Source organism: Salvelinus sp. IW2-2015, linkage group LG1 (assembly GCF_002910315.2).
Source record: "Salvelinus sp. IW2-2015 linkage group LG1, ASM291031v2, whole genome shotgun sequence".
In the NCBI taxonomy this organism is placed as follows: Eukaryota; Metazoa; Chordata; class Actinopteri; order Salmoniformes; family Salmonidae; genus Salvelinus; species Salvelinus sp. IW2-2015.
The window spans coordinates 44,590,967-44,611,050 of NC_036838.1; the positions used below are offsets into that span (position 1 = coordinate 44,590,967).

At 43.4% G+C, this 20,084-nt stretch overlaps 1 protein-coding gene across 5 annotated transcripts in view; it reads right to left on the reverse strand.

Moving 5' to 3' along the window:
* The window catches only part of cadpsa (Ca2+-dependent activator protein for secretion a), a 160,900-nt gene that overhangs the window by 98,519 nt on the left and 42,297 nt on the right, over positions 1 to 20,084 (reverse strand). For all 5 annotated transcript variants that reach the window (XM_070445154.1, XM_023993798.2, XM_070445155.1 and 2 more), the window contains exons 5-9: positions 18,864 to 18,944; positions 18,221 to 18,454; positions 15,946 to 16,067; positions 1,782 to 1,893; positions 1,253 to 1,392 (exon numbers count right to left, since the gene is read on the reverse strand). In XM_070445154.1, the coding sequence (XP_070301255.1) occupies positions 1,253 to 1,392; positions 1,782 to 1,893; positions 15,946 to 16,067; positions 18,221 to 18,454; positions 18,864 to 18,944 (689 nt within the window). The remainder of the gene's footprint in view (positions 1 to 1,252; positions 1,393 to 1,781; positions 1,894 to 15,945; positions 16,068 to 18,220; positions 18,455 to 18,863; positions 18,945 to 20,084) is intronic.

Consider the following 20,084-nt stretch of genomic DNA (forward strand, 5'->3'; position numbering starts at 1 on the left):
CACACACAATGGAGGAGACCGGAGGAGGGAGGAAGGGAGGAATGTGACGTTAACATGTCCTTATGTCTCTGAGTTGGTGCTGTCGCATCACTTCTATCACTAGCCATCAAGCTAATCACAATCATTATTTGCTATTTGATCTGGGATGAGGAGGGTGCCAAGACATTTGACTTGATATCCATTCATGACAGTCAGAGTTCTTACTCTTTTTCAATGTTCTCTAACTCAATCAATACCAGCAGGCAACATTTGAGTGGTTCTGACCTGGTTTTAAACCCCTCCTGAATTGTGTGTTTGGCCTACAGACTTCCTTTGCTATGAATCCGCCCATAGCAGCCATGCACCTGTGCAGTCTACAGAGGCTGTGATATTGAGGAGTTTGTGAGACAAGACACAATACCGAAAACGGTTCTTCTCATGAAAATGTCTCTAAAGTCTGAACAGTTTAAGCTATAAACTATTATGAAAAGCTGAGACTCTATCCTGAAAAGCATAGACCGTCACGAACGTGCACGTGTTGTCTGTTTTGCTCTACGAGGCTCACACGCCGCACAGGATACTGTATTCTCGACATAGCTCATCCTCGTGACATTAGTCTATAAAACTCATGAATGTAACTTATGTCAAATTGTTTTTCATTTTACTTGTAGCAGGGAAAAGAAAATGGTAAAACACTTCACTGTGAGGCAAAATATGATGGCTGGACAAACGGATACATCAAATTTGTGACAAAACCAGGCTAATTTGAACTGATTGGGCTTTAACATGGTAATGTCTTACATGTTTGTAGAAGTGTAAGGCTATGCACACTTTGTTTATGCAGTGTTTCCCCTATATTGCTACCGCTGCAAGATATATGATTTCCTAGAGGAAACACTGTAATGCCGAGCCCAGGCAATGGAACCTGTACAGAGATGTTTCCATTTCACTCAAAATAAATGACGACTGTTTTAAATTGCTGGGGTGAAAGCAGTGAATTACTGAAAGAGAGTACTTTATTATGTAGGCTTGATAAATGCAGTAGCACAATATTTGAAAAAATCTAAAATTGTCAGATGTCAAAGTGCCAATTACACAGTAAAGTTCAATGTATGTTGAAGATAATAGTTTAAAGGTCAAGATAAAGTAAAGGTTGCCTGTTTTGGTCAGTCGATCGTCTCTGTTCTGGAAGTGTGTTATGCAGTAATGATCAGCACCACTAGATGGCAGCAAACCATTGTTTGATCTAGAGTTTCAGTGCAAAGTAACTTACCCACAGTGCTTCATGTTTTGTGGCTTGTCCATGCGGATGGCCAGTTTGATCTTCAGGTCACTGTCAGGACAGCCTTTGGACACGGACATCTTGTGCAGTTCTGACTGTTTGGGACTGTTGGGGGTCGGATGGAGCACAACCTGGAAGCACAATGGCACATCCAGTATACCTATTATACAAGTCAAGTCAAGTCATAGATAAAGCACACAGTCATGTAAGGTTGTATCAATGTATATGTCTATGTACATTTACATTTAAGTCATTTAGCTGACGCTCTTATCCAGAGCGACTTACAAATTGGAAAGTTCATACATATTCATTCTGGTCCCCCCGTGGGGAATGAACCCACAACCCTGGCGTTGCAAGCGCCATGCTCTACCAACTGAGCCACACGGGACCACGTGTGGCTATGTATATGTATGATAGTATCAATGTATACACCATATTCATGTCAAAGTAGCAACTGTTTTGAAAAACGAGTTTGCTGCCAACTATGCCTATCTCTGGCTCCAGTCGTGTAGGCTCTTACCCTGCCCAGCTCTTTGTCCTCCAGGGCCAGTACTCCTGTGCTCTCAGTAAACAGCTTCACCTTTACGGCTGGCAGGGGGTGTGTGGTGGTGAAGTCCCCCTGGGTCCCCCAGCTGGAACACACACAAGACCACAGGGAGAGACAAGGGTTAAATAGTGACATGATATGTTTGACATGGAAAATGGTGTCTTGCTGCTCTGTTACAGATCATTTATTAATCACACATTTAATCTTTTCACAGAAGAGGGAGAAGAGAATTTAAATGTTTAAATCAACTTTATTGGATCAAGACCCTACACTACAGTAGTGAGGAGAGAGCAAGAGCAAGCGAGAGAGTGTGTGTGTGTGTGTGTGTGTGTATGACAAACCCGGTGTATTCAGAAGACACATTCTGAGGAAGAGATAGCACAGGGAAACCTTGACAGCACAAGCACTATTACATAATTCCTAGATCACTCAGCATGCCTTTGGGATGCATCACAACCATCTGTGAACTAGCTCCAAGCTGTGAGGTGTTTCTGTGTGTGTCATTTCGCACTGATGGGCTGTATCTCTTTTCTATGTGGTCTTACAATATATCTGTGAAGAATATCCCAAGTTTTACACTTAAGTCCTGTACTTACGGCAGTTACCATCTATGAAGCATTTCCCTGATGTGATGGATCCACAGTGTGAGTATTCCTTTGTAACGTTTAACTACTATACAAGAGAATAATAAGTCTGTAAGCGGTATATACAGTAAGTGGTATCTCTGGCACACCCAAATGAAGCAGGAGATGCAGGGTGTTTGAAAGGGGATGCTATTATAGAATGTTGTGAAAACAGTTGATTATGTGATTCAAGTGCATTGTGCCACAGGGCTATTGTTGGTAGAGAGCATATACTGTACCTATGTAACCAGCAATAACGTTATCTAACGTCATTAGCTAAGTTACACCAGAGAGGTTATTATATTCCAGTATCTCTGGATATACTCACCGACATCAGTCGTTGCACACCAAGCTAGCATTACTGTTGCAGCCTTAGGGACCGACGAACTCCAACCACCTATTCCGCATACCAGGGTCCGTCGGCAGGGCATGCAAACCATAGAAACTTTGACAGTGCAGGCATTGTCAATCCGTATAAAGGGTTTTCAGTCTGCCGTCCTTTGAACACGTTGGGGCGATGAAACAACGGAGCCCCATTAAAATGAAGGTAATTGAAGTGGACAGAGGGGCGTGGAGCAAAAGGGGGCCTGATTTATTGACATAACTGTAATCCAAACCCAACCTTCATTTACTCGTTGTGAAGCACTGAGGTTCCAAAATTATTTTAGTCAAGACTGACTTTATTACCAAAATTATGCTATTTACACTTTGTAGTCAATTTTGACACTAGAATAAATGTTTGACTCATATCGATGCCACATAGGCCGTTTCCAAAGAGATTAGTTGCTTTTTAGGGGCAGTCACTCTTTAAATGACCAAGGATAAGCAACCTAAGGGTGGGTTGCACCAACATGGATTAACTCTTAAACAGAGTTAAATCAAGGTGCGTCTATTAATCTTGTTGCACCAAATTTTAAACCTAGTTTAAATGAATCCTAGTTAAATTAAATCCTTCCTCTAATCGAAGTTTAGTTTTCACTTTAAACCTAGATTAATTTTAAACCTGTTGCTCAATAAAAAAAAAAAATATAAATTTAGATTGGAGATTCATTCTAAACTGCCACTTGATGTGGTTGAACTGATAAAATGGCAGCATATCTACTGTGGAGAGACCAAAATGACAGAGTTCCTCAGAGAATAATTAGAGACAGGTTAAATCCTGTTGAATTTTATGATAATGCTGAATTTTTCAAGAAGATACCGCTTCTCCAAGGACTCTGATGCAACTGGAACAAAGGTTGGACCAACCATTAAGCATGGGAGTGATAGGAACGCGGCTGTACCCCCACTACTTCAGCTCCTGGTGGCCCTACGCTTCTACGCAACTGGATATTTTCCAGATGGTATATGGGGACATTTACACAATTCAGTCATATGCAGGATTGTAGTCAATGTCCTGTGCTATCACCGGTCTGAAGAATCAGTACATAAGGTTCAATCCTACAGAGAAAACAGCAGCTGGGTTTTATAGGAGAGCTAGATTCCCAGGTGTGCAAGGGTCAGTAAACTGTACACACATTCCTATTCCCAACCAGGGGGCGAGAATGGAGAGCTATTGTCACGCCCTGACCAGAGTTTGCTTTGTATGTTTTATGTTTTGGTTGGTCAGGGTGTGATCTGTGTGGGCATTCTATGTTGTTTGTCTGGTTTGTCTATTTCTGTGTTTGGCCTGATATGGTTCTCAATCAGAGACAGGTGTTTTGCGTTGTCTCTGATTGGGAACCATATTTAGGTAGCCTGTTTTGTATTGTGGGTTGTGGGTTATTGTCTATGTCATTACGTTGGTTACTTGTGTCTGTACTTTCGTTTTATAGCGCCACGTTCATTTTGTTGTTTTGTAAGTTTGTTTAGTTGTTTTTGTCTTCGTTAAATAAATCAAGTATGTATTCATTAAACCACACTGCGCTTTGGTCCGATCCTTACGCTTCCTCAGACAAGGAGGATTACGACGTTCGTGACAGCTATTCCGTAATCGGAAAGGTTACTGCTCCATCAACATGCAGGCTGTCTGATGACAAAGGTCAGTTCACCAACATCGTAGCTAGATAGCCAGGATCCACCCGTGACAGCAGAATCTTTGACAATAGTCATCTGTGTGCAATTCTGGAAAGGGGGGCATATGAAGGCCACCTACTAGGTGACGTGGGTACCTTAGCACTCCCCTTTTTGGAGTGTGGAGTGTGGAAAAGAGATTCCCGTGCCTACAGAGCCACTCAGGAAACCACCGCACACGGTAAACAATTCAAGCTTCTGCAAAGGACCACAGAAAACACACCTCTTTTAACAGGGACACCATCATGAAATAATAAGACACATCTGAGTCCAATAAAAGTTTTTAGGGCGGTCTCTGCCCACCCCCTACAACCACCACGTAGTTGTTTGAAGTCTCTAACAAGACCCGGATCCAGGATGTCCCGGGCAGGCATCCACGCCCACTCCTCGGGACCATAGCCCTCCCAGTCCACCAGGTACTGCAGGGTCCCTCGGACCCGACGAGCCTCCAACAGACGCCGGACCGTGTAGGCCGGGCGGCCTTCCACAAGTCGAAGGGACGGAGGAGCAGGTGTGGGGGAGAGAATGGACTGGTCCTTACCAGCTTGAGACGGGCGACATGAAAGGACGGACAGACCCTCATGGACCTGGGAAGCTGGAGACGATAGGTGACCAAGTCGATGCGACTCAGGATCTTGAATGGTCCTACGTAGCAAGGAGCAAGCTTCCGCGAGTCCACCTTTAAGGGAAGATCACGTGTGGACAGCCACACCCATTGACCCGGTTTGAGGAGCCGAAGAGGTCTCCGGTGCCGGTTTGCCTAATGTTTGTGTCTGGCAGAGGAGGATCACGCTCTGATCCAGGTGCGGCGACATCGTCGAATAAATGCCTTGGCTGATGGCACCCCCCCCGTAACTTCTCCAGCTCATGGTTGGGCCGCTCAGTTTGCCCATTCGACTGAGGGTGGAACCCAAGGAGAGACTCACCGATGCCCCCAAGAGGGAACAGAGGCCTTCCAATACTGTGTGACAAACTGGGGCCCACGATCTGAGACAATGTCCTGGGGAAGTCTGTGTAGTCGAAAGACATGGATAATCATGAGATCAGCGGTCTCCTTCGCTGAAGGCAACTTGGAGAACCGATCGACGATAACCAGGATAGTGGTAAGCCCTTGAGATGGAGGTAACCCTGTGATAAAGTCTACAGACAGATGAGACCAGGGCCGGCTGGGGATGGGCAGAAGTGGGAGCAACCCGGCCGGTCGCTGACGTGAATACTTGCTTTGGGCACAGATGGAACAGGCCCGCAACAAAGGATCTCACATCCTCCATCATGTTGGGCCACAGAATTTCCGCCTCAGAAACTCCAGTGTCAAATTAACCCCTGGATGCCCAGTTAATTTAGAGGAGTGTCCCCATTGTAGTACTCGGGACCAGGCTGATCGCGGAACGTAAAGTCTGTTAGTGGGTCCCCTGCCGGGGTCAGGTTCTCGGGTCTGGGCTTGTCGGACCATGGTCTCAATACTGCATATCACAGAGGCCACAAAGCTGGGGATGATGGACTCGGGGTCCCTCTCCTCGTTAGAGACATCATGTTGGCGTGACAGGGCGTCTGCCTTCTGATTCTTGGATCCCGGGTGAAAGGCTAGTGTGAAAACGAACCTGTTAAAAAACAGAGCCGACCTAGCCTGGCGAGCATTCAACCCCTTGGCTTTTGGAAAGGAGACCAAGTTCTTATGGTCCGTCCAGATCACAAAAGGATGAGGTGCCCTGTCCAACCGGTGTCTCCACCCCTCAAGAGCCCACTTAACTGCCAAGAGCTCCCGGTTGCCTACATCGTAGTTTCGTTCCGCTGGCAAGAACCGCTTGGAGAGAAAGGCTCATGGGTGCAGTTTCTTGTCCTTCTCGTTCCGCTGTGAAAGGGCCGCCACTGCTCTGAGGCATGCACCTCCACCACAAAGAGATGAGTCGGATCAGGATGAACGAGGATGGTCCAGAGATGAAAAGTCCCTTCAGCTCCATGAATGCCCTGTCAGCCTCGTGGGTCCAGCAAAAATAGGTCTGGGACTTGCGGGTTAGGACCATGAGAGGCGCTGCGACCGCACAAAAGTTGACTATAAAACGCTTGTAAAAATTGGCAAACCCAAGGAACTGGTGGTCCTGCTTGAGTGAGGTTGGACGGGGCCAGTCAACCTCAATCTTTACGTGGTCCATTTGGATGCCTGCCTTCTTGTGACCCAGGAAGGAAACCTGGGATACGTGGAACTCACACTTCTCTATCTTGACATATAGTTGACTCTGCAGGAAGCGTCTCAGGACTTGGCAGACATGCAGTATGTGTTCCGGAAGGGTTTTGGAGAAGATCAAGATGTCGTCGAGTGAAACAAAGACAAACCAATTCAACATATTCCTCGGGTGTCAGTGATCAATGCTTGAAAGTGCCGGTGAGTTCGATAATCCGAAGGGCATAACTAAATACTCAGTGGCCACTCGGGGTGTTAATAGCAGTATTCCACTCATCTCCTTCCCTGATTCTCACCAGATTGGAAGCAATGCGGAGGTCCTATCTGGTGAAGAATTGGGCCCCTAGGAGCAACTTCAATGTGGAGAACATCAGGGGTAGGGGGTAACGATTCTTGATCGTTCAGGTTCAGCCCTCTGTAGTTGATGCAGGAACACAGCCCCCCATCCTTCTTACCCATGAAGAAGAAATCTGCACCAGCAAAGGATGTAGAGGGGCAAATGAAACCTGCCTCCAGTGACTCCCGGATGTAATTGTCATGTTGTGGGGTGCTTTGCTGCAGGAGGGACTGATGCACTTCACAAATTAGATTGCATCATGAGAAAGAAAAATTATGTGGATATATTGAAGCAACATCTCAAGACATCAGTCAGGAAGTTAAAGCTTGGTCGCAAATGGGTCTTACAAATGGACAATAACCCCAAGCATACTTCCAAAGTTGTGGCAAAATGGCTTAAGGACAACAAAGTCAAGGTATTGGAGTGGCTATCACAAAGCCCTGACCTCAATCCTATAGAAAATGTGTGGACAGAACTGAAAAAGCGTGTGCGAGCAAGGAGGCCTCCAAACCTGACTCAGTTACACCAGCTCTGTCAGGAATGGGCCGAAATTCACCCAATTTATTGTGGGAAGCTTGTGGAAGGCTACCCGAAAAGTTTGACCCAAGTTAAACAATTTCAAGGCAATGCTACCAAATATGAATTGAGTGTATGTCAACTTCTGACCCACTGGGAATGTTGAAATAAAACCTTCTCTCTACTATTATTCTGAAATGTCACATTCTTAAAATAAAGTGGTGATCCTAACTGACCTAAGACAGGGATTTTTTACTAGGAATATATGTCAGGAATTGTGAAAAACTGAGTTTAAATGTATTTGGCTAAGGTGTATGTAAACTTCCGACTTCAACTGTACTTAATTTCAACTCACGAAATGCCTCATATATTGGTGTAACATGTCACGAATCATAGTTTAAAACCGCTAATCATAGATTTACTGATAAAGACTTAAAATTATGTGGTGCAACACATTCCTGATGAATTATAAACCTAGTTTCACAAAACCTAGATCAGCTTTAATCCTAGGTTATTTTAAACCATGTTGGTGCAACCCACCCTTTGACTCTGGATGGTTCAGCTGAGATGGAAAATGACAATCATTGAACAGAGTTGGTGTCCAATTAATCATACTTCATTCCACCATACCACATACTAACACAATTAAACACACAAAGTCGGTCACCATTCAAGCAATTAATGATGTCTAAAACATTGGTGGCTGGGAGAGAGGTGAGCCCTGCACCCTCACTCCTGGACAAATACATTAACGTGTACAGCTGCGGCTCAAGTGGCTAATTAGAGAGCGGCAATCAGGGAAGAATAAATAAACATTGCACCTACTGTGTATCATTGACCTTGACTTCTATAAACACACACACATACCCTTGTAAAAACAGTAGACTTGTCGTTAGAAGGTTGTTGACTTTTCCTCTGTAATCTAGTTGGGTTTTCCTCTAATCGAGTTGGGTTGTTCTCTGTAATCTATACTGAACAAAAATATAAACGCAACATGCAACAATTTCAACGATTTCACAGAAAATCTATCAATTTAAATAAATTCATTAGGCCCTAATCTATGGATTTCACATGACTGGGCAGGGGCGCAGCGATGGGTTGGCCTTGGAGGGCATAGACCCACCCACTTGGGGGCCAGGCCAAGCCAATCAGAATGAGTTTTTCCCCACAAACAGGCTTTATTACAGACAGAAATACTCCTCAGTTTCATCAGCTGTCCGGGTGGCTGGTCTCAGACGATCCCGCAGGTGAAGAAGCAGGATGTGGAGGTCCTGGTCTGGCGTGGTTACACGTGGCCTACGGTTGTGAGGCCGGTTGGACGTACTACTAAATTCTCTAAAACGACGTTGGAGGCAGCTTATGGTCGAGAAATTAACATTCAATTCTCTGGCAACAGCTCTGGTGGACATTCCTGCAGTCAGCATGCCAATTGCACGCCTACTCAAACTTAAGACATCTGTGCCATTGTGTTTGTTTGACAAAACTGCACATTTTAGAGTGGCCTTTTATTGTCCCCAGTACAAGGTGCACCTGTGTAATTATCATGCTCTTTAATCAGCTTCTTGATATGCAATCAGCTTCTTGATTGTGGTCCCGTGTGGCTCAGTTGGTAGAGCATGGCGCTTGCAACGCCAGGGTTGTGGGTTCATTCCCCACAGGGGGACCAGGATGAATATGTATGAACTTTCCAATTTGTAAGTCGCTCTGGATAAGAGCGTCAGCTAAATGACTTAAATGTAAATGTAATGCCACACCTGTCCGGTGGATGGATTATTTTGGCAAAGGAGAAATGCTCACTAACAGGGATGTAAACAAATTTGTGCACAAAATTTGAGAGAAATACGGATCTTATATTTCAGCTCATGAAACATAGGACCAACACTTTATGTTGCGTTTATATTTTTGTTCATTATAGTTGGGTTGTTCTCTGTAATCTAGTTGGGCAGTTCACAGCTCACAGAGTTGCAGCTAATGAAGAATCATGCTCCTGGCTCGTCCTATGGGCAGACTCAGAATTCTCACTATTCTCTTAGGGTGTCTTCACACTTGTTCACTTCCAGTAAAAAATGTTTAACTCAGTGCGGTTCGCTTACATTTTTTGTTCAGTGTGAACTCCAAAGGAACTCAGACACCTCAAAAGAGCCCCAGAAGCGAATCGAACTGAGACCACCTCGAGAGGTGTTCTGAGTTCGGTTCGCTTGAATGCCGCGGACCGGTTACCTTTTTTTGGACAATGTTAACGCAAAGCTCCCCAGGTTCGCAAGTCATTATTCCAGCATCACACACTATACTACTGCAACACTGTTTCCCCTGCCATAAACCTTCACATTGGTGCCACAAAAGAGAGAAGATGCAGGTTCGCAGAAAAAAATGTGTGCCGTTTTTGGATATTGATTAGCGATTGTCGCGGACGCACAGAAATTCCAAAATGTGTGGTGTTTTTGGATATTGTTTTTAGTTCAGATTATTTGTTTGCAATATGTGATCTATAGGCTAAGAGAGCTTAATAAACTGTTTATTGATTGTAGGGTTTCAGTAGTGTGAGAAGACAAATTTGGTGAGAATCACAACATAGGTTACAAAATCTATTCTAGCTCTTAAAGGGACAGTAGCCTACCTTGGGTGTACAATTTTCAATGACAGCATTATTTATTCTGCAGTTATTCTATTGCTATTCATTCTGTTTCCAATAAAATGTACATGTTAATAGTATCTTCTGAATACAATTACTATGTCTCATATTTTAACTAAATGTAATGTATTCGCTTCCAATGTATTAGCTTCTAGCTGTCTAACGCATTCTGATTGAATTGCTTGTCCTGCACTTTGTAAAAACCCAGAGTGCATGTTGGAAAAAGATATTGACTCCTTTCTAACATAGCAATGTGAATGCAAAGAGGACTTGGTCCACAAAATAGTTGACGTGAACTGGCAAAAGAGTTGAGACCTCATTCAAAGTCAAGGGCAGTGTGAATACAAAGAGAACAGTTCTTATGCTTCTTCTTTTTTACCCCAGAGTTCACTTTAAAGAGGACTGAGATCGGTTCTTTTAAAGAGACTATATGTGAAAACACCCTTAGTTAAATTCTAGAAGCATGTGAGCCAGAGTGGGCAGAGAGTGACATACAGTAAGCATGGAATAGAGAGAGACCTTGAATGCTTGTGGCCACTCGTGTAGAGTTAATATAGCCAGGAGTGACTTCACACTAAAGTTCTCTCTGAGTGCGATGGGGGAGCACTGATACGGCATAATGAAGAGTAGTCTGGCCATCTCTCTCTTTCACCCTCTCCATTTCCCTGGGGTTTGTGTTCTGTTTGCCTTATCAGAGCAGAGTGCACTGGTGATGTAGTGTTGACTCTGCGATATTGACACAAATTTAGAGGGAAAGGAGAATCTATTATAATAGATTACAGAGCAGCATAATATTGCATGGATTAATGCAAACATAAATGTAATATTCTCCAGATGGTTTAAATTGTGTAGTATTTATGAATGCCTGACTGTAAATATGAATGTCTGACCATGTCTGACTGTAAATGTGTTTTCAGCAAACTACTGTGGCTGCCCATCCCTGATTATTCTCACATACTGTTCCACCTGTAGATGGCAGTGTAACAGCTTGCGTCACTAAAGTCTGGATAAGATTCATGAGGTTAGACAATGTCATTACAGAATGTATGAGTTGCTTTCAGAGAAAATTACAGAGATAAATTGAATTGTCAGGATCACAGCATGTATTCCTCATTGTAACGTGCCAGAGATGAGCAGAGGTCTGAGAATGGGTCTATTTCTCCGGAGCTGCTAAGATGTGCGCATGTCTAGTATGGCAGGTATTTCTCATCATGCAGAATGCTGGAGATGTGAATATGTCTAGGTATTGAGTGTATTTCTCAGCCTGGCCCATGGCTCAGATGTGAGGCCTGGTGTTGGTTTGAGCCCGAGTGGCCACGAGCACAGCCCATGGGCATTCCTATGGGACTTAGAATTTATTTAACTCTCAGCCACACGTGTGGAGCAGCACAAGATAGTACAGCACAATGTTGGAGCCACACACACAACAACGTTCCTTCTGCCTGACTGCAGCTCGCATCCAGCCAGCCAGGTTGTATCCTATGTGCAAAAGCCCTCGGGTCACAGGTGTGAGTGAGTCCATCCTTTCACACACCTCTCCACCCCCAATCACGGTGTGACCTGACCTGGTAACGCAGACACAAGCTACTCTCAGACACAAGCTACTGTACAAAACACCTACCACTGCAGTCTGCAGACAGGGAGGGAGAGACAGCAGGAAGAGGAAGAGGGGGGAGTGAGGTAGAGAAGTAAAGATGAGATAGATGGGGAGATGGAGAGGGGGGAGAGAGGAAAGTGATCAGCTGGTCCACACCACAGGACAGATAACTGAAATCACAAAAGATAACATTCATACACTACATGACCAAAAGTATGTGGACAACTGTTCGTCAAACATCTCATTCCAAATTCATGGGCATTAATATGGAGTTGGTCCCCCCTTGCTGCTATAACAGCCTCCACTCTTCTGGGAAGGCTTTCCACTAAATGTTGGAACATTGTGGCGGGGACTTGCTTCCATTCAGCCACAAGAGCATTAGTGAGTTCGGGCACTGATGTTGGGGGATTAGGCTTGGCTCGAAGTCGGCGTTACAATTCATCCCAAAGGTGTTCGATGGGATTCAGGTCAGGGCTCTGTGCATGCCAGTCAAGTTCTTCCACACCGATCTCGACAAACCATTTCTGTATGGACCTAGCTTTATGCATGGGGGCATTGTCATGCTGAAAAAGGAAAGGGCCTTCCCCAAACTGTTGCCACAAAGTTGGAAGCACAGAATCGTCTAGAATGTCACTGTATACTGTAGCGTTAAGATTTCCCTTCACTGGAACTAAGGGGCCTAGCCCGAACCATGAAAAACAGCCCCAGACCATTATTCCTCCTCCATTAAACTTTACTATGTGTTGAGGAAGGTAGCATTCTCCTGGCATCTGCCAAACCCAGATTCGTCCGTCGGACTGCCAGATGGTGAAGCGTTATTCATCACTCCAAAGAACGCATTTCCACTGCTCGAGTCCAATGGCAAATAGCTTTACACTACTCCAGCCGACGCTTGGCATTGCAGATGGTGATCTTAGGCTTGTGTGCGGCTGCCTGGCCATGGAAACCCATTTCACAAAGCTTCCAACGATCAGTTATTGTGCTGCCAATGCTTCTAGAAACAGTTTGGAACTGGGTAGTGAGTGTTGCAACCAAGGTCAGACGATTTTTACACACTAGGAACTTCAGCACTCAGCAGCTCTGTTCTATGTGCTTGTGTTGCCTACCACTTCGTGGCTGAGCCGCTGTTGCTCCTAGACGTTTCCACTTCACAATATCAGCACTTACAGTTGACAGGGGCAGCTCTAGCAGGACAGAAATGTGACAAATTGACTTGTTGGAAAGGTGGCATCCTATGACAGTGCCACGTTGAAAGTTACTGAGCTCTTCAGTAAGGCCATTCTACTACCAATGTTTGTCTATGGAAATTGCATGGCTGTGTGTTCAATTGTATATACTGTCAGCAACCGGCTTGGCTGAAATAGCCAAATCCACTAATTTTAATGGGTGTCCACATACTATTGTCCATGTACTGTATTTCCTATTCCAAGTTCAACAGGACTTGCCATCTGTGCATCATGGAAGAGAAGGAATGGATCCCTTTAGATGTGCACATCAGGGTTTGACTGAGATACTGTATCTAGCAACAATAGCCCCATACTCTGTTGAACTAAAGTTTCCACTGATCCACTCATAGCACAGCTCCCACCTGAGCCTTCCACCGTGAGGAAGCAGGGTCTAAAATAGCCCCTTCTCTCTCTCCCTCGCACTTATCTGATGCACACATAGACACACAGTTTGACGTCACAGACGGGCACAGCTGCCTCCCTGGCCAAAGTCTAGACTCTAGACAATGTCTACTCTCTATCTCTGTGCACTCAGGGCATAGAGACTGATATAACTCTGACAATGTCAGACAACAAAGATCCATTGCACCATATATTTCACACTAGGGTGTGTTACAGTAACTGTGTGAAGCTAAAACTATAATTAACCAGCAACATCTGTCATCTCAGAAACAGAAGGCTCTCGCCAAAATTAACATTTCTGAATGAGTATTGATGGTACTACTAAAAAAACAAAGGGTACAGGGTTACTGTTACAAACTGTTTTAGCTACTATAGTTCTAGCAGCAAGTCTGGAACATAAGCGGGGAGACAGGGGTGATGAGCCTTGCATTAGAGTATGAGGAAAATCATTCCCTTTCCTTACAATGAGGAGTTCAGGAAGAGGTATGGATTATGAATTACTCTTCTCTGTCAGTCTCCTTCACCCCCCCCACCCCACAGAAAAAAAAGTAAAATGAACACAGATCCTGTACAAATAAAATCACATGTTATTTGTCACATGCTTCGTAAACAACAGGTGTAGACTAACAGTGACATGTTTACTTACGGGTCCTTTTACAATAATGCAGAGTTAAACATGAAAAAGTGACACGAGGAATAATGAATAAATAATGAACAACAATAACATGGCTATATACAGGGAGTACAAGTAACAGTACTAATTCTAAATAACATTTAGAATTAGAAGCTAGCTAGTAGCACAGAAAATTGCATTAGTACTAATTAGAAAAGATACTGATAACTAACTAGCTAGCTAGCGCAACTAACTAGCTGATAGGCTACTAGCTAGCGTTACTTACTAGCTAGTGCTACTATAGATGAGTAAAAAAGACTGTATAAAATAAATAATACAAATACTGAGCTATATAGCATGCTCATAAAATGTAGGAAGTATATTATTTTACATTCATCTAATTGCTCAGAGAAAAATATTTTAAAAGTTTAAAAAAAGTAATCAAAACTAATTTTAAAACGATAGGAGTCAAAATGACTGGATCCCCTGTTTTCAATATTCCAGCACACTCCCATTGCGAGGATAAGGACACTGAGCCTTTTTATAAACTGTTTTATGAGATTGGAGAACATATTGGGAGGGATCTTAGACCATTCCTCCATACAGAATATTTCCAAATCCTTGATATCCTCCGTCTGTGTTTATAGATTGCCCTCTTCAATTCAAACCACTGGTTTTCAATAGGGTTCAAGTCCGGAGACTGAGATGGCCATTGCAAAATGTTGATTTTGTGGTCAAATAACCATTTCTTTGTGGATTTTGATGTGTGCTTTGAGTTATTGTCTTCCTGGAAGATCCATTTGTGGCCAAGTTTCAGCCTCCTAGCAGAGGCTGGTACTTGTCATTTTTTAGCATACAATATAGCTCAGTATTTGTATAATTTATTTTGCTCATCTTTTATCATGGGTGCCAATAATTTTGGACCTAAATGTACATGTGTGAGTGTCCTTTAATTAAAGCATAGCAAATTTCTCAACACAACCAGTGGAGGAAGAGGCATGTTGAGTAATCAGTCTGGCTCAGCGTCTACAACACCTGATCATACTCACACAGGCAATATCATTACCACACCATGGAGTGCAGCTATGGACAGAACATGAATCCACCCTATGGCCCACCTAACGAGGACTCAGGACTTACTGATCATATTAACACAAACTGGATCAGGTGCTACTCAGAGTGGGACTGAGTAAAGAGCAGCAGTCAGGGGCTTGGGGTTTTTATGTCATAGGAAGTACACATGATGTGGCCATGTATATATAAACAGGAAGTAGTGTGAGAGTGAGTTAGGAGCAGATTCAATCGCATCACCAGGTCATGTTTAACGTCACCGAGGCCTTGCACATGACTGACTGTGATGAATCTAAGTAAACAACCTGTGACTGGACATTAAATGCAGTTATATACTTCCTAACATGCTTAGCAAACATGAGTTTGTTTACATATATATAAAATATAACGTACTGAACTTATTACCCAGTAACTAGGTATTTACTCTTAAAGAGGCAAACAGCAGCTGTTACATCCATTCTTGGACTTATATAAATTAATTATATGTACCTGTTGATTCTTGAAGAATATAAATTATAAAATGCCTCATGACCTTAGTTCAACTGTCGTACCCCATCAGATCCCAAAATACAAGCTGGTTTTACGCCAATGTTTGTAAACAAAGTAAATGTAAACAAACCCTTTATAGCCTCAAAACATGGTTAAAACTATAATTGTGATATCATGGATGGTCAGTCCTTGCATTCATAGCTCTGTCTATGAATTTGAAAGTGTTTACATTTCTCCAGTCCCATCCCTCAGCTTTTTACCAAACCAGGCACGGGGAGATCTCTTTGTTATTGTTTCTACTGCTGATTGCCACTTTAAATAAGGCTGTTATGATCTAATTTGTGCGCACAGCATACCTGCGTGTGTATGGGTGTGCGTGTGTGTGTGTCACACTCACGTTGGTTTGGAGGCCTCGGCCTGGTCAGTCTGGAGCTTATGCCCCCCCTCCACTTCCATGGTGCAGTAGACGACTCGATTGGGCGCCAGCGACTTTAACCCCTGAACCTCCACAATCACCACCTGACAGAGAGAATACTGCCAGTCAAACGCCTATACATGTTATTTATTTCCAACATGCATCTGCTGCTAGAAACTAGTTTCAGACACAAAAAAATAATAATTTTATCAGTTAGAGCTAGAGCACTGTTACAGACACTGATACTACTATAAAGAAACATCTGACTTATTTTTTTACAAACATGGCCCCCCCGGATAAGCTCAGCCTCTCTGAACGACAGCCATGTCCCCTGAGAGCAGCAGAATAGGAAGTTTAAAACATCAAGACTGTATTGAATGGCTGCTGCTATAAACATGTCTGAGGTATACGAGAGCCTATCTACAGTGCCTGTATTCATCCCCCTTGGCGTTTTTCCTATTTTGTTGCATTACAACCTGTAATTTAAATAGATTTTTATTTAGATTGCATGTAATGGACATACTCAAAATAGTCCAAATTGGTGAAGTGAAATGAAAAAAATTACTTGTTTCAAAAAATATTTATTTAAAAAAAATTATAATTAAAGTGGTGCGTGCATATGTATTCACCCCTTTGCTATGAAACCCTTAAATAAGATCTGGTGCAACCAATTACCTTCAGAAGTCACACAATTAGTTAAATAAAGTCCACCTTAGGTGCAATCTAAATGTCACATGATCTCAGTATATATACACACACACCTATTCTGAATGGCCCCAGAGTCTGCAACACCACAAAGCAAGGAGCTCTCCAAACAGGTCAGGGATAAAGTCGTGGAGAAGTACTGATCAGGGTTATGACAAAAATATCCGAAACTTTGAACATCCCACGGAGCACCATTAAATCCATTATTATTTTTTTTTAAATAATTTGGCACCACAACAAACCTGGCAAGAGAGGGCCGCCAACCAAAACCATGGACCAGGCAAGGAGGGCATTAATCAGAGGCAACAAAGACACCAAAGATAACCCTGAAGGAGCTGCAAAGCTCCACAGCGAAGATTGGAGTATCTGTCCATAGGACCACTTTAAGCTGTACACTCCACAGAGCTGGGCTTTACGGAAGAGTGGCAAGAAAAAAGCCATTGCTTAAAGAAAAAAATAAGCAAACACATTTGGTGTTCGCCAAAAGGCATGTGGGAGACTCCCCAAACATATGGAAGAAGGTACTCTGGTCAGATGAGACAAAAATGTAGCTTTCTGGCCATCAAGGAAAACGCTATATCTGGCGCAAACCCAACATCTTTCATCACCCCGAGAAAACCATTCCCAACTGTGAAGCATGGTGGTGGCAGCATCATGATGTGGGGATGTTTTTCATCAGCAGGGACTGGGAAACTGGTCAGAATTGAAGGACTGATGGATGGCGCTAAATACAGGGACATTTTTTTTGGGAAACCTGTTTCAGTCTTCCAGAGATTTGAGACTGGGACGGAGGTTCACCTTCCAGCAGGACAATGACCCTAAGCATACTGCTAAAGCAACACTCGAGTGGTTTAAGGGGTACCATTTAAATGTCTTGGAATGGCCTAGTCAAACCCAGACCTCAATCCAATTGAGAATCTGTGGTATGACTTAAAGATTGCTGTATACCAGCGGAACCCCATCCAACTTGAAGGAGCTGGAGCAGTTTTGCCTTGAAGAATGGGCACAAATCCCAGGGGCTAGATATGCCAAGCTTATAGAGACATACCCCAGGAGACTTGCAGCTGTAATTGCTGCAAAAGGAGGCTCTACAAAGTATTGACTTTGGGGGAGTGAATAGTTATAGTCAAGTTCAGTTTTTGTATTTTTTCTTGTTTCACAATAGAAAATATTTTGCATCTTCAAAGTGGTAGGCATATTGTGTAAATCAAATGATACATTTTAATTCCAAGTTGTAAGGCAACAAAATAGGAAAAATTCCAAGGTGAGTGAATACTTTCGCAAACCACTGTATCTCCCTCTTTCCCTGGCTCGCTCTCTCTCTCTCGCTTTCTCTGTGTAATTCACCTCTGTCATTCAGTCTACATCTCTCTCTTACTTTCCCTCTCAGTGTCTGTGTCTGTCTCTAAAGTAAGAAGAGCCTTGAATGTTCTTTTCTATGTAGCCTGACAGATGAAATAGTCAGGATTACTTCAATAGCACACTGCATATGACCACTGGAGGCAGTGTCTCTGGCAGGCTGTGTTTGAGCTGCAGTGTTAACCAACCATACCTCCAGAGTGAAGGAGAGCACCACATCAGACTTGGACAGTGTGTTCTCGTCCTCCTGGCCCATGTCTATGATGGAGCTGTTGTGTCCTCGTTTGAGCTTCTGCAGTTTGAACTCTCCTCCCTTGGACACAGGCATGCTCTCCAGGTTAGCCATAAGCAGGTTCACTGAGGATCTCAGCTCCTCTATGAACATGGCCTCCATCTCTTTGGAAACAAACTTGGGAAACCTACCGCCCTGTTATGGCACAGAAACATACACACACAGGCATACACACAGGCACGCACGTACACACACACACACATCACACAAAGGCACGCAAGCACACATAAGTCACACACACGTCCATAGTGTAGTCTAAAACCATAAAGGGTATTTTTAAAGAGGATCTTTATTTATGGGTACTCCTGCCCTGAGTCTACCTTTGCTCTTACATTATTTTGGCAGTTTTCTGATGTAAAGATGTGCCTTATGCCCGCGGGCCTAGGGTTCAGAACACACAGATACTGTAGTATCACTACTACATAGTTTATAGACCTTAGAGCTACCATCTTCTACTTTATCAACAACAGCTCTGGTGAGGTGATTTAAGAGTGGTGGGTTGGTGTCTAATTCTCTACTTTACTTTGAGGTGGTTGTGTCTTACCCTGGCGATCTGATCAGCCATTTGCAGTCGTCCGTCCAGCTCTCTCCTGATCTGAGCAGCCTGCTCGTCAGGGTTATCAAGCTGGAAACAAACACAACGACAAGAGACGTTATCATGACATAAGCCTGACATTCAGCATTTATTATCACCTGGTGGCATAATGCAGGGCCTTACATACAACCTCCATTACAAGCCTTGATATTGACATAGTATTACCTTTAGTTCGTATGTCCTAATAATCATCCTTGGAAATTGTTTGTAGTAATGTATGAATGTATCAAGATGTAATAACTTGGAGCGTACATGTACAGATAACGGATCTTAATTTGATCACCCTGTTGTTGCAGGGAATGTCCTGCACAGCAGGAAATGCAAACTTGTGGTGTACTTGAGGTTTAAAGAAAGGCTTCTACAGTTTGTAATTTCCACTTAAAAACGTATCGAACCCTGGAAAAATTGTCATTAATTATAATCCACACAATAATTAACATTTCTTGTTGCTGCAGGATTATTTTCCTGCTGTGAGAAACTGGTCATATTAAGATCCTACACCTGTACAACCCACCAATACGATGAGCTGTAGGCTAACCAATTTAATTTCCATTTGAATCCCATGACTTCCACTCCCCTGGAAATGGTGATCAATATTCAACCACTGTCAAATGATTGTGTTCGTTGTGAATTAGACATTGGAAGTAAATTCTCTGTTTAAGGATGCTTGTTTACAGCCCTGGTTCAGATCTATTACTTTGTCACTTGACTATACTATAAATCAGAGTTGTCTTCATCAGATGTATGTGCAGTATAGACTCTTTCTCCAGATTGCAGAGCAGAGGTGGGTCTTCTGAGAAAAGGGTTAGTCATTAGTGGTCAGGGAGCCTGCAGTACGATAGCAGACTGTCACAGCCACTCCTTCAGCCCTTGAGGATGGAGAAGCAAACAACTACAGATATGGTTTCTATCAGTGCGTTTACTGGCAGGAATACACATACTGAAGTACACTAACATTTACCACACACATATCCATATACACAGACAACACACATATCCACAGACCACACAAGCATGACCATACACACAGCCACAGATATGCAACAAGATCTCTAGAGTCTATGCTAATCGAATCCCCCAGTCTGTTCGGAGGCATCGTTAGGGCTCTTAAAGCAGGATGGGTAGGGCACACACACACAATGAACAGCACTACATCAGAGTCACTGTCTA